The sequence below is a fragment of the Rhinolophus ferrumequinum genome, chromosome 23, assembly GCF_004115265.2.
Source record: "Rhinolophus ferrumequinum isolate MPI-CBG mRhiFer1 chromosome 23, mRhiFer1_v1.p, whole genome shotgun sequence".
NCBI classification, from domain to species: Eukaryota; Metazoa; Chordata; class Mammalia; order Chiroptera; family Rhinolophidae; genus Rhinolophus; species Rhinolophus ferrumequinum.
This window is the reverse complement of record NC_046306.1, coordinates 9,040,472-9,054,243: the sequence shown is the minus strand read 5'-3', so window position 1 is coordinate 9,054,243 and position 13,772 is coordinate 9,040,472. Positions and strand designations below refer to the sequence as shown.

Below are 13,772 nucleotides of genomic sequence, written 5' to 3'. Positions count from 1 at the left end.
CTCACGGTGGCCCACAAGGCCTTGCAGGTCCTCCTTTCTCTCTCACCACTGCCCCACATGCGGGCCACACACCCACTTCCTGTCCCTCAAAGTTTATTCTCACCTCAGGACCTTTGCACTGGCTGTCCCCTCCACCTGACAGCCTTCCCCACCCCCACACCCTGTCTGCACACGATCAGCTCCTTCTCTTCTCTTTGGCCTTCTCTTAACCACGTCCCTGCCCTGTGGAGCGCCTCCTCCGAGACCCCCGCTGCTCTAATTCCTCTACAGCATCCACCACCAGCTGAATCCATCTTGTTGTTTGCTCCCCAGGCAGGAGGGCAGAGACTGGGTCTTTTACTAGAGCTTGGACTGGGGCTGACCAGAGTAGGTGCTCCACACACAGGGAATGAATTAGGGATTCCCAAGGGGGCTTCCAGCTGGGACACTCCAGGATTTCAACCCTGGGACGCCCCACCTCCCAGGCACACCTTGGAAATGAGCAGCAGGAGGTGAGTGAGCAGGGAGGGCCTGACCACTGAGCCAGGTATCACGGGGTCTAATGCGCAGCTGTGGGACCGGAGGGAAAAAGCTATGGGAGGGCCTGGTCTGGGGCTCAGCGGGGTCCCCCCAGGACATGGCATTGAAGCCAAGGTCCGAAGAAGATTCAGCAGGAACTGGCCAGGTGAAGAGTGGGAGGAGAGTTCTAGGAAGAGAGCACAGTCTGGCAAAGTCCCGAGGGGAGAGAGGTCCATGTGGCTAAAGCACAGGGTTAAAATTAGGCTGGTCACAGGGATGGTACGGGAAGGGATTGATTGCATTCCAAGTAGGAGGGAGCACCATGACGAGATTAGCTTGTTGACTGACTCACTGACCAACCAGGTTCTGTGCCCTGCTCTGGCTGTGAGTCTTACCTGTCCACCACATCAGCTCAGACGGCAGATGTCTGGGCCCCTCAGGATGCCTGAGGGGCTGCCCCCACCCTCAGGCCTGCCAGCTGGCAGGCGGCTCCCCACGGGCTTGCATAGTGTCCGACATGAAGCCCTGGAGTCAGAGAGCCAGGCAGGCCGAGGCTGACCAGGCTGGGGCCCCCAGGCACAGAAACACACCTTCCTCCTGGGGATTACCGACAGCTAGAGGAAACACGTGGTGGCAAGGCCATGACCTCATGTCCAGAGGATCAGCACTGCCCCCAGGCCCATCTTTGCAAGAGCTGCTCCTCCTTTGAAAACTTTCCATAAGCACCTACTGTGTGCCAGCATGTGCCAGCTGCTTGCCATGTGTCACTTCCTTGTACCCTCATGACAGCCCCATGAGGGAGGGACAGTCGTGATCTCCATTTCACAGATAAGGAAACCAAGACTCAGAGAGGTGATGTCACTTGCCCCAGGTCACAGAGCCAGGATAGGCAGCCCCATTTCCCAGTCTGTCAAACAGGACAAACATTCCATCCTAACCCCGCCCCCAGGAGCCTAAGTTCCAACTCTAAATCAGTCTTGCTGTGTGACCCTGAGTGAATAGCTCCACCTCTCTGAGCCTCAGTTTTCTGTTCTGCAAGTGGGCCTGATGGGTTTCTCCCAACACCAGAAACCAGCCTCCTTCAATCTCTCCCTCCCTCTCTCTGTCCTCGGCTGCAGGCCTGGCATGAGAGCAAGCCTCGGAGTCACTGGCAGCTTGGAGAGGATGTCCCTGCTGCCCTGCCCACCCTGGAAGAGCACCACACCCACAGCACTGGCAGAACTTACGCGATCCTGCGGCTCTGTGCACTGCTGAAGCCCGCGAAGGAGGCGCTCCGGCCCACAACGCCCACGGCCCCCATGTCCCTGGAGGACAGGAAGCGCACCCTCACCGACATGGTTGTCACCTACAGGGAGAGGACAGGACAGTCAGCCTCACATCGCCACCCGGTGAGTGCCAACCACGGGCTGACTGCCCTCCACCGTGGCCCCCAAGATCCTTACAACAGCTGCAGAGATGGGGCGGCCGATAGTGTCCCCAGCTCCCCGATGAGAAAACTCAGTCTCCGAGAGATTAGGGAACCTTCTTGCAGGAGTGGCAGGAGCGAGACTGGAAGCCAGGTCTCGGTACTCGGGTCTGGAGTTCTTAGTGCCTGCGCAATGCTGTGTCTTGTTGCAGGAAGAGACAGCTCCCCCGGAACCCAGCTCCTCTCAGCTCCCCTCAGCTACTCCTCTGCCTACAATCCTCACCCACACACAGCCTCGGTGAGCACCTACTGCATGCCAGACACTGGAAACGCACGCTGAGCAGGACGGGCAGAGTCCCTGCCCTCCAGGGCTCCCGGTCCAGCAGGAAGGCCAACGAGCCACCAGACCATTATAGTTAGGAGTGGACAGTAAAGAGATGGGGAAGCCCAGGCGCTCCCTGACCCAGCCATGGAGGAGGCAACCAAGAGCTGAGAAGGAGAGGCTGAGGAGGGGAGAAGGAGACGGGGAAAGGAGCGAAGGGTATCTGAGGCACAGGGAACAGCATGGTAAAAGCCTGAAGGTGCAGAGGACATGGTGTAATCCAGACATGGAAAGAAGTTAAGGGCTTGAGGTGTGGCTCCAGGTGAGGGCAGAGAGGCCAGCAGAGCACAGGTCAGGGGGCCTTGTTGCCCCCTGGAAGGACTTTGGCAATGCAATTGGGCAAAGGTACCAGAGAGCCATGAGAGGGTTTTGTGCAGGGAGTGACAAAGCCCAATTCACGTGAGGCCAGGCTGCTGGCATCAAAGATTTTCAGAAGCACTCCCACCCTGATCCATTGCTCCGTCTCTGACCCAACCTGCAATGAGGCCAGCCTGGAACTCTCTGTTTTTCCAAACCACCTCTAGATTGGAAAAATGCCACCACATCCCTTGGGACTATCACCCAGCATCTTCCAGCATGGACAGTTGGAAAGTTCTCCTCCATATCTAACCTAAATCTCTGCTGCTAGTTTCATACCTTGTTCCTCAGACAGGGTAGGGTCAGTCCAACAATTCCAGGGATCCCACTGCCCAGGCCAAACCTATGAAAAAGCTCCACTCCAACAACTCCCTCCTGTTCTCACTTGGTGAGGCCCTTGCATTCCAGCACCCCCTTTACCTCTAGCTGAGTCCAGGCTCCACATCTTTGCTCATATTGGGGTCTCTGCTTGGAATAGGGTTCTCCTTTGGGCCACATCTGTCCAGTGTCCAGTCCTGCGTTTTGTTTGTATTCAGCCCTTGCCACGGACTCCAGAGCCCACCCTCTGAGCGCCCCCAGCAGAACTGTGCAGCCCCCACAAACCTTCCCCTTTCCCTATTTATCCCTCACCCCACTGCCCCAGGTGTGCTGTACATAGAGAAACAATGGAAACAAAAACGCCAGATCTGGGCTCAAATCCCGGCTGTAGCTGTGCTACTCACAGGCTTGGAGCCTCAGTGATCACATCTGTAAAATGGGAATTCAGAAAAGGACCAAGGGGACAATGTGCTGAGAGCACACAATGCAAGAGACACTCAGAAAGAGCTAGTTGTCCCTGTGCCCTCGTTCTGACCGAGACCCCTGCCATCGAGGTGACGTCTAGCCCTGACAGCAGAAGCTGGCAAGCGTTTGCTGAGCACCCACGGTGTGGCAAGCCCCAGTGCCAGGGACTGTCACCTCCTATAAATCCATGAACAGCACTGCGTACATATGGGGAGGTTGAGGTAATCTGGTAATGGAGACATTATTTATTGAGTGCTTCTTATTAAGCCAGCCCTAGCTAAATGACTTATGTAAACTATCTTATTAAAATCCACACAACCCCCTTAGGCCGAAGGAGCCATGGCTAACCTAATTCGACAGATGAGGAAACTGAGGCTCAGAGAGGTAACAGCCGGGTCCGAGGACCCGAGCTTGGAAGCGGCAGAGCCAGGCAGACTCACTGTGCGAGGTCAGGCGTCCTGCACCCCACGATGTGCCCCATCCCCGCAGGACGGTCCCCACAGCCCCCACTTGCACGGTGCTGCTGCAGCTTGGACCACAGACTGCAGCTCACGTGAGTCGATTGTCACATTTTTAGGGATTTTGGTAGCTTGAAATCAGCCTCAGTAGGAATATTTACGCCACGGAAACCAGCAAACCTTACAAATTAGGGCTTTTTTTCCTGCTGGTTTTTAAACCTTTATAAGCATCCCAACGCCCCCCACCACGCTGAGCTCCTGTTCTGGGTGACACTGGGAACCTTCTCAAGCTGCTTGGCCGCCCCCAGCCAAACGGAGCAGGGGAATGAGGCCGGAGCAGGAAGGGAGACCCCCACGGCCAGTGGTGAGACCCGAACTCTGGACTCAGGCCGGGCACTGGGGGAAGATTCGCAACATATCCCCATGAGAGCAGAGAATAATGACTGAAAGGCTGAGGTGCAGCCCGAGGTGCAGGCAGTGGAAGACCGGGAACAAGAATAAGGATTTCCACCGCGCGCTAGACTCCACGGGGCAGACAAATGTCCTGCAAAGAACCAGATAGTAACATCATTGGCTTTTCAGGCCATACAGTCTTTGTCATGGTGACTCACCTCTGCCGTTTTAGAGCAAAAGCAGCCACGAGCAATACATAAATGATGAGCATGGCTGTGTTCCAATAAAACTTTAATTACAAAACGAGCAGCTACTGACGGGTGACCCTGGGTAGCCAGCACTCTGCCTGCTACCTGTTCTAAGGGCTTAAAATCTCATTCAATTCTCCCCCCACTGTAGGAAGCAAGTGCTGTTATTATCCCCATCTTGCAGATAAAGAAACTGAGTCTCCAAGAGGAAGAGAAATGACTCCTCCTAGGTCACACAGGTAGGAAACGCCAGAGCTGGGATTTCAACCTGGGCATGATGGACTCCCCAGCCTGGCCACTTCATGCTATGCTGCACTGGCTTCACAAGGGCTAAGCAGAGGCTACCCAACCCCCTCCCCCAGGAGCCAGACCCAGGCTGAGGGGGAGAAAAGGGGCCCCAGATGGAAATAGGTTCGTGAAGGGGACCTGCCAAGCTAGAAGCATAGCACTGGGAGGTGGCCGAGAAAAATCAAGCCTTATACCCGGCAGGCTTCAGGGTGTGGGAGCCCAGGTCCCTGTGGCCCCCTTTGGATCTGAGTCAGTTCCACTGCCATCTCACCCAGCTGGAGGACTGAGGAGGGGACGGGATGGGCTGGCTGAGACCCCTGGCATCTCTGGCACCCTCAGTGGGCAGCTCCTGACCAGCCCCAGTGAATGCTGGTCCCTTTGACCAAGGATGATATTCCAGTTTAATCATTGACGTGACAGGGACACTGACCACTGGGAAAAGAGGTGGGGCACCTGGGAGACCTCACTCCCCCACCCCCCTGCAAGCCCCCTCCTCGCTCCTCCCCTGCTGTGGCTGGCATGAACCCTTTAGCTGCTGGATTGTGTGCAGGTCTGGGAAGTCCCTGGAGAGGGACACTCGGGTGGCTCAGGGTAGCTCTGAGCTACCCCACAGGGCATGAAAGACAGCCCAGAGATCTCGCTGGTCCCTGGGAGAGGAGAGAGGCACAGAAGTCATGCAGGTCCCAAACCTTCCGTGGCAGACAAAACTGCCTCTTCCTGTGGGTCCCTCGCTGCCTCTCTCTGGCCTGGCAACCTGGGCAGCACTTGCTGACAATGCCACTTGGATGCAGCTGGTGGGCGCAGGGAGGACAGGCCAACTGAAGGGGCTTCCCGCACAGCCAGCTGCTCCCCAGACTCTGGGGACTGTCCTTTGGCGTCTTCCCCCAAGGTGTGGCTGGAGGGAGCCGGAGTCAACTCCACTAAATCTGTCCTGCTCACTGCTGGCCAAAGCCACCCACCCGCCAGAGGGAACCTGCAATTTCACCTCATTTGGAGGTAAGGCTTCTAAATTTAATGGCTGGGCTCTCAGGGCTGGGCCGCTTTTATGCCTGAGCCCCTCACTTAGGGCTCTCTTATATCCGCTCAAATGCCAGCCAGGGCTTAGTTTGCTTACAGGAGTTTCCAAAATAGCCCCTTTGGTTTAGCATGAAAGGAAACAGCAAAATAGCCCAGGAGAGGAATGAGGGTTTAGACATAAGACATCCCGAGGAGGCTGCTCTGCGAACCAGACGGTCTATACCAGATGGAGTCCATAACCTACAGCCTCTGTGACCTTCCTGACCAGGACAGGCCTAGAACAAGTTCATGTCCTGCTCCCGCTCAGGCCCATAGGCTCGTTAAGGACCCGTCACGTGAGTGACTGCATGAGTGCACAGGTGGGCCATCGCATTGGACTTCACAGCACACCTGTGCCCATTTCACAGATGAGAATACTGGGTGCAGCCACAACAGCCAAATGCAAGGGGAAGGGTAAATAGCCCCTGGCTGAGCCATACGGAGGACAGAGGACCTTTGTGTGGCCATTGGGGATGTGACTTCGAGGAGTAATGACATGGGAAAATGTTCAAAATAAGATGTCGAGTAAAAAAGAGCGCAATGTAAACTACATCCAACATGGTCTCAGTTTTAATTTTGAAACAATACCTTCGTTGGACACATAATTCCCTCATAATTAGAAAAGAATGTTAAATTTGAAGAAAACAGTTACATTGAGTAAGCTGTCCTCTGTTGCACAGTAATTAAGCCACAAAGCTGACTCTGCGGGGGCTGGGGGGATCCTCCAACTTGGAGAACTTTGCTTTTCATGATGAACCTGGGATCAGAGGAGAAAGTTTCCTCTTCAAAAAAACATGTTTTTTTTAAAGGTTCACAAATACTGTCGTCTATACTGCCAGCTAATCCACTGGGGTTTCACCCAGGAGAGATGGCACGTGAATTTCTGTGAACTATCCAGAGGTTGTTTAATTTACATGCCCCCGTCACTGCCCTGATCTCTGCGACACACTCCCATCACCACCGGCTTGGCCCAGGATCACCTGGAAGAGACAGCTACATTTGGGGGAAGAAGGCTCTTTCCTGAACTGCCAGGGGCGTGGGAGTGTGTGCGGGTGCGGGGGTGGGGGCAGGATGGGGAAGACAGAGCCCACATGGCAGATGACAGAGGTGGGGACAAAAACCGAGTCTCTGGGACACACAGTGGGGCAGCTGAATCCCCTCTCAAACGCCACCCCCACCCTGTTCTGCTGTAGGACAGGGGATAAAAGTGGGGCCAGACAAGAGGAACTGAGATGAAGTGAGGGCGCAGAGCAGGGGGCAGTGCACAGAGACCCCAGGAAGGACAGAAGGAGGCCACGTTCTGGTCAGTGTTCCAAGCCAAGCACCTCTGGGGGATGTCAAAACCTAAAGCCAGTAGAAATGCTCATGCAGCCACCCTTGGAGAGCACTTACGATGTGCCACGTCACTCCAAAAGTGGTATGGCGGGCTCTCTCAACCTCGGCACTGCTGACATTTGGGGCCGGAAATTCTTTGCTGTGGGGGCTAGCAACATCCCTACTGGATGCCAGGAGGTCTCCCCTGTCCAGACGTGACAACCAAGAATGTCTGCAGACACTGCCACACGTCCCCTGGGAGGCAGAATCACCTCCAGAGGGCACCTCCAGGTGAAAGGCAGCTCTTGAAATCTGTACTGGAAGGTCCATGACTTAGTGTGAAGGTGTTAGGGATCATTTTCACGGGTGAAAGGAGTCCTGCTGAAGACACTATATTCAGTTGACTACAAATATTGTCCAGGCTTCTCCCCCTCACAGGAGTAGGCCATGGGCACCTGGGGGTTCGGGCAGCCTGACGTCTTTGGAAGGGGCCCTGGGACTGCAGCTCCCACCGGGCCTCTGCCATCCCACCCTATACACACGCACACACATATACATGCTCGGGCATGGACAAGCGCCGGGAGGCCTGAGACCCAGAACTTGAGCTTAGAGAAGAGGCAGACTGAAGTCTGTTTGCTCTAACAGAGTTCTGTGTGAGAACTGCTTTCATGGTAACCCCCCACTGGCAGCAAGGAGACCCCCAAAGGCTACCTACCCTTTTTATCCAAAGGAAGCCGACCCTGGAGGAGCACACACTGGTGTGGGATTCAAACCCGGGCGGGCTGGACCCTGAAGGCTACCGTGGCCAACCCCTGCACAGGATGAACCATCCAAATTCTCCATCATCTCAGGGACACAGACCCTCCCCCACCACAGCTGGACATCAGAGCAGCATCTCTCTACCCTACAGCCAAAGGGACTGAGAGAAGGCCACTCCCGCCTGCTGTCTCTGGAAGAACAGTCAGGTAGGTTCCTTTCCCAGGGCCACTTCTCCACCAGGCACAGGGGGCCCAGTGCATAGCGCCCACAGAAATGGTCAGACTACTTCTAAACTCAGAAGGCAAAAAAAGAACTTTTAGGTCAAAGAGAATGTTTTACTGTATGATATTGGACATATTATTATTACATATGAAGAGCATATTTCATTATATAACATATCCATCTCTATACCAATTCAGCCATAATATACACTATGTAACGTTGTTTATGGAAGACGAGTCCCGTGAAGGCCAAGGTGCTCGGGGCCCATGAAAGTTATCACGGCCCTACCCGTGGCTGTCTGCTAGCCCTCCCTCCCATCTGTCTCCCTCCTGCCCACTGGTGCCCTCTCCGGCTCCTTCCCCATCCGTCTTATTATGCAGATCAAGTTAGCCCTTTGTCCTTTCTCCCCACTTCTCTCCTTTTATCTCCCACTTTCTCTACTCCCAACTCCACCCAGCCAAGCAGAGACCAAGCTGCTGAGGGAGTCAGGCCAGACCTTGCCCTTGATTTGACTTAGCTCATTTGACCCTCACCAAGCTGTGGTGCTGTAGGTTCTACTTTGTCCCATTCAGGGCCCTAGGCTAGGTGTGAGGCTGTTTAAGCCTAGACAGCTTGGCTTCCAGCCCAAAGCCTCAACCACAGGCCCACGGGTCTCAACTGCCAGGTTTGTAAAATGGGTTGGGGGACCCCTAGACAGGAATCTATGCCTGTACCGCCACCCCCAACTTGGCGCCCTGAGGGGCGCCTCTCCTCCCCAAGGATCCCAGCTCAAGCTCCCACTTCGACCTACCCTCCTAGCCCACCTTCCCCCTCAGCCTGGCTTCCACTCAGTGGGGGGGGCTCACGTCTTCACCTGCATTTCTCTGATCCCTAATGGGAGCCATATGCTCATTGTCTTTGGAATCTCCTCTTCTGGAATTTATCAGGTCACATTCCTTTGTTCAGTTACCTAGATTTTTCTTATTGATTTCAAGGAGCCACCTATAAATCCTGGATGGTAATCCTTTCTCGGTTTTCTGCCAGCCCCTCACTCACCTTTTAACTCATTCTTAATGGGTGTGTGTGTGTGTGTAATGGAAGCTTCCAATATTTATGTGCCCAGGTCTGTCAATACCTTCCTTCTATGTCTCCAAGGTTGAAGCTACATTGTCTATGAGGTTTCTAATCTGTGGACCACTAAAGCCTAGCTCCCTGGTGAGAATTTTGCCTTCCCACCCGCCCCCCTGCCCCAGGCTATAAAGTCCTCAAGGGCATCTCCTCCATAAAACTCCAAGAGATTTCACTGTCTGCTCTGCTTCTCAGAAACACCCTGACTCTGACCCCTCCTTTCTACCCCCTCCCCCAGGACCAAGCCTCCACCACTTCTGGGGTCTTCATTGGTCCTCCCTTCTCCACCTTGCCCTCTGCCCTCGCTGGAAAACAGAGTGAGCTTTTAAAAATATCCATCAGTTTTCTGGTACCCCACCCAGGCTCGGGGCTTCTGGGCGCTCTTAGAATTAAAATCTCACCCCTTCGCTATACCCAGAAGTCCCTTAAGGAGATGCCATCTCCAGAGAGGCCACGTTCAGTGGTACCTAAGGATGGAACCCAGATATGGAAAACCAAGAGCTTCCTACCCGCTCCCTACCGACTGCCCAGAAGGGCAAGAGTGAGAGTCCCACTGTGCTCCTTTCCCACCCCTCAAAAATTAATCACAACTGGGGCTTCTCAGAGTAAAGGCAGGTGCAGCGCAGGGGGAGGTGGCTGGGAGTTTACACAATCATCCAATTTCCACCTGCCCTCACCCAGCCTGTGAAGCAGACAGGAAGTGATGCCCGCACTCCACCCCCACACACACTTTTATAGCTGAAGTCCTGCGGCTCAGAGAGGGGAAGTGGTTTTTCCACACTTGCACAGCCAGGTAGAGGCGGGTCAGGAGGGAACTGTTGGCATTTGGACATGTTTTGAACACTTGCGTTGGGGCGGGGGGAGGCACCGCACTGGAGGAGCCCCTCGGTGGGTGAGGGGCTAGGGCTGGAACCAGAGAGCCCCATGGGTGTAGCTCTCGATCCTGACCACACCCCAACCTAGACCCTGTGTCTCATGAGGATCCATAGCCCAGAGTGCTGAGTCAACCTTCTGGAATGCCCCAGGCTCCCCCCACATCGGGCCCTGGGACTCCTGCACAGACACGTGGTCTGTGAGTCTGGTGGAGAGGGGACTATTTGCTAATAGAGGCTGTTCACAGCACGGGAAACGGTCAAGGGTTCAACAAGAGATGAGCCATCTGGTCGTCCCGAGGTAAACAATTTACAAGAGATAAATCAAACCAGCCTGCTGTTCTGGTTTTTCTTTCAACAATGTGATGTGCAGTTTCCTTTTCCTGTGGGTGCTGGGTGGAGAGAGAGAGAGAGCAAGAGAGAGAGAGACTATCCCAGGCACGCTGGCCCCAGCTCAAGTGCCTCCTTAGGGCAGGGAGGCAGGAAGAGTCAGATTTTTTCACACCTCTTTTTGCCACATGGTTAACCCACATTGTAAGGAGAGTGGATTTTCTCCCAAAGGAACAGACTTATTTTCTAGAATCCAAAACCTTGAATTTCCAGAATTTTCAGCCTTAAATCCATTTCCTGTTGGAAGAAGACCCCTACTGGTCCCCCCAGGTATTGCAGCCCTGCTCTACCAGCCTCTGCAAATGCCCACACAAAGGAGAGACAGAGAATGAATGAATGAATGAATGAATGAATGAATGAATGAATGAATGAATGAATTTGGGGTATGTATGTGGCTTAGCCTGAAGTAAACAGCTTGTGTTGGAATTGTCATCCTGGAGTTTCCAAAAGTGTTGCAAAACATTCCAGGCTGACTCTGGAGTTTGTGTACTACAAGCTGTTTATCAATTAATTCCCTCTTTGCCAAACATTCTTGCTTGGGTCTATTGGGAAATGATTTTGGTGGGAATGCATCTCCATTTTGTAATGAAAATCGCCAATTTTGTAATGATAGCCTCCAATTTTGCAATGAACATTTTGTAATGAAAGAGAGCTCGCTTTGCAGAGGCTCATGTTACTGAAAATGTGGCCAGGCCAGGTAATTCCCACAAGATCAAGGACAAAGATAGTACTAAGTTTGGAGCTCATGTAATAAAGAAAAGGGACATCTTGAGACCAGGATTTTGGGACTCTGCAGAAACCTATGAGGTACACATCGAGATTCACAGGGAAGGTGATGAGTGTGAGTCTTGGAGGAAAAAAAACCAAGTTCAAGTCCAGTATTTGCCTCTTTGTAACTTATCCTCTGAGCCTCAGTTTCCTTATTTTTAAAATGGAAGTCACTGCAATTCCCTTAAGTTACTTTACGGTTGCAAGGACATGTGTTTTTCTCCTCATTTAAAGGACAAACCAAACTAGACTGTAGCTTTTCCCACTGCTTTGTGCTGCTAAGTTTAGAGCCATGAGGTAGTATATTCGTTTTCCATGGCTGTTGTAACAAACACCATACACTGGGTGACTTAAAACGACAGATACGCGTTGTCTCACAGTTCTGGAAGCTAGACGGCCATGATTCCTCTAAAGGCTCGAGGAAAATGTGAGTCCTTCCTGCCTCTTCCAACTTCTGGTGGTAGCCATCAGTCCTGGGCACTCATTCCTTGGCTGATAGCTGCACCCCTCCAACCTGTGCCTCTGTTGTTACCTGGCATTCTCTCTCTCTGTCTCTGTCTTCACAAGTCGCTTCCCTCTTGTTGTAAGGACACCAGTCATAGTGGATTAAGGGGCACCATAATGACCTCATTTTAACTTGACAATATCTGCAAAGACCCTATTTCTAAAAAAGACCGCATTCACAGGTACCATGGGGTAGGACTTCAACCTAAGTTTGGGGGGGACACAATTCAACCCATATCAGGTAGAAAACACTTTGTTTAGCCCAGCAGTTCAGTGAGGTTTTGGTTATGCCTAGGTGGGCCCCAAGCATTGGTGGGTGGAAGAGGAGACCGTAGACTGTTCTGAATAAGAAAACACAGAAACATGCGTGTTGATGATTGACAACTGGAGAAGCGGGAAGAGGAGAGGGATGGCACATGAAATTCTCCGGGCAATTAAATTTTAGGATGGGGATTCTGGCATTTACTTCCAAATATGCTCCCCCTGGGTTCCCATGGCCCCAAATTCTATGGGCTTTTTTTCCTGATGGTACCCCATTTTCCTTCTGAGGACTCAGTTCTTGCCCACTGCTGTCCGTCTGAGGGGTTGGTCTGGGGCCCAACAGACCCCTCACCAAAGGGAGGCACAAGACCCACATCAAGCTAAGCAGATGCAGCCATTCTGGAAAAAGAAACTGGAGCAATGACAGAAGACAGAACAGACTGGATTGCGCTCACCGTGGCCATGGTAGGACGCTGACTGCAATGTCTGTCTGCTGTCAGCCAATCGTGGGTTCCTGGGCCCTTGGTTCAGGCCCATTTCCAGGCCTCCTGACTCTCTGGATCCATTATAAGTGAGCTGCCCTGCACCCCCACCCCCAGCCCCACCCCAGGGGCCTTCCAAGACACCCTGTGAGCTGCAATGAGCCAGATTCTTTTATACCAGCTCACAGCAAATAGCTCCAAAGTTTGCTTTCCCAGAAGGCTTGTGTCAGCAATGCTTTAGGAAGAATGAAAGAGCTGGAGCAGCGTCGAGTGTGGGACAAAAGGGAAGAAGAGCATTTTAGGGGAAGCACGGAAAAATGTAAAACTGAACGTTTCAGCCAAAGGTGCCTACAGGAAATGTTAAGACCCTCAAGCATCCTTGGGGATAGTGGAGAGGTCCTGGGTTTCTCACTGGGGTGTCGGCTTGGCTTAAATATTAAAGGGAGGGTTACCCCGCACGAAGTCTGAAAGCTGTGGACACCCAGGGACTGACGCTTGGCTCCATGTCGAGTCTCGAGCAGAACGCCGGCACATGGAGACGCAGGAGAGCGTTGACGGCTCCCGGACACACTGCCCCCTGGAGAGCACGGCCCCTTGCTTTGGGCCCCTGCATCACAGCCTCAGCTGGGGGCTGGGCCGCGGCCTGTCACGCGGGGACTTCCTGCACACATGCTGTTTTGATTCTGCACCCCCTGGGCTTTATTGGTTTTCCTGCTTAATGAGGCGAGGCTCACCCAGCCCAGTGGCAATCCCTGTAAAAGCCTCAAGTTTGGATGACCCAGGGTGGTGAGTTTACAAGGAAGTGCTCCCTGAGGGCTGGGCTGGCTGCAAACAGATGCTCTGCCCCTTGCAAGGACAGCACTGAGGTCTGAGGGTTCTAATGGGAGGCACCAGGAGCCCTGGGCTGGGGGTCAGAAGATCTGGGCTCCAGCCCCAGCAGCCAACGAGGCCTTTGCCTGTCTCTTGTGGGTAAATGTGATACCTTCAGCATCAACAGGATTACAGATGTAGAATCAGCCTGCAAACCACAAGGCTCTACGCAAATGAAAGGCAGGACCAACATGGCTGTAGCTATTATTGTCACGGTTATTAGAACCTAAAGCCTTCTGGGGCTTTAAAGCATCTAAAGAGGGTGCCCGGTGACCTCTGACCTTGAACCATCCTCTCCTGTTTGGGAGTGCGTGGAGCCTGTGACTATAATGCAATATGACTCCTCTGATTTTAC

General features: G+C 53.3%; 1 protein-coding gene across 3 annotated transcripts in view; it reads right to left on the bottom strand.

Moving 5' to 3' along the window:
* Nucleotides 1-13,772, bottom strand: part of RIPOR3 (RIPOR family member 3) — a 65,212-nt gene that overhangs the window by 25,555 nt on the left and 25,885 nt on the right. For all 3 annotated transcript variants that reach the window (XM_033095328.1, XM_033095330.1, XM_033095329.1), the window contains exon 2: nucleotides 1,725-1,843. In XM_033095328.1, the coding sequence (XP_032951219.1) occupies nucleotides 1,725-1,843 (119 nt within the window). The remainder of the gene's footprint in view (nucleotides 1-1,724; nucleotides 1,844-13,772) is intronic.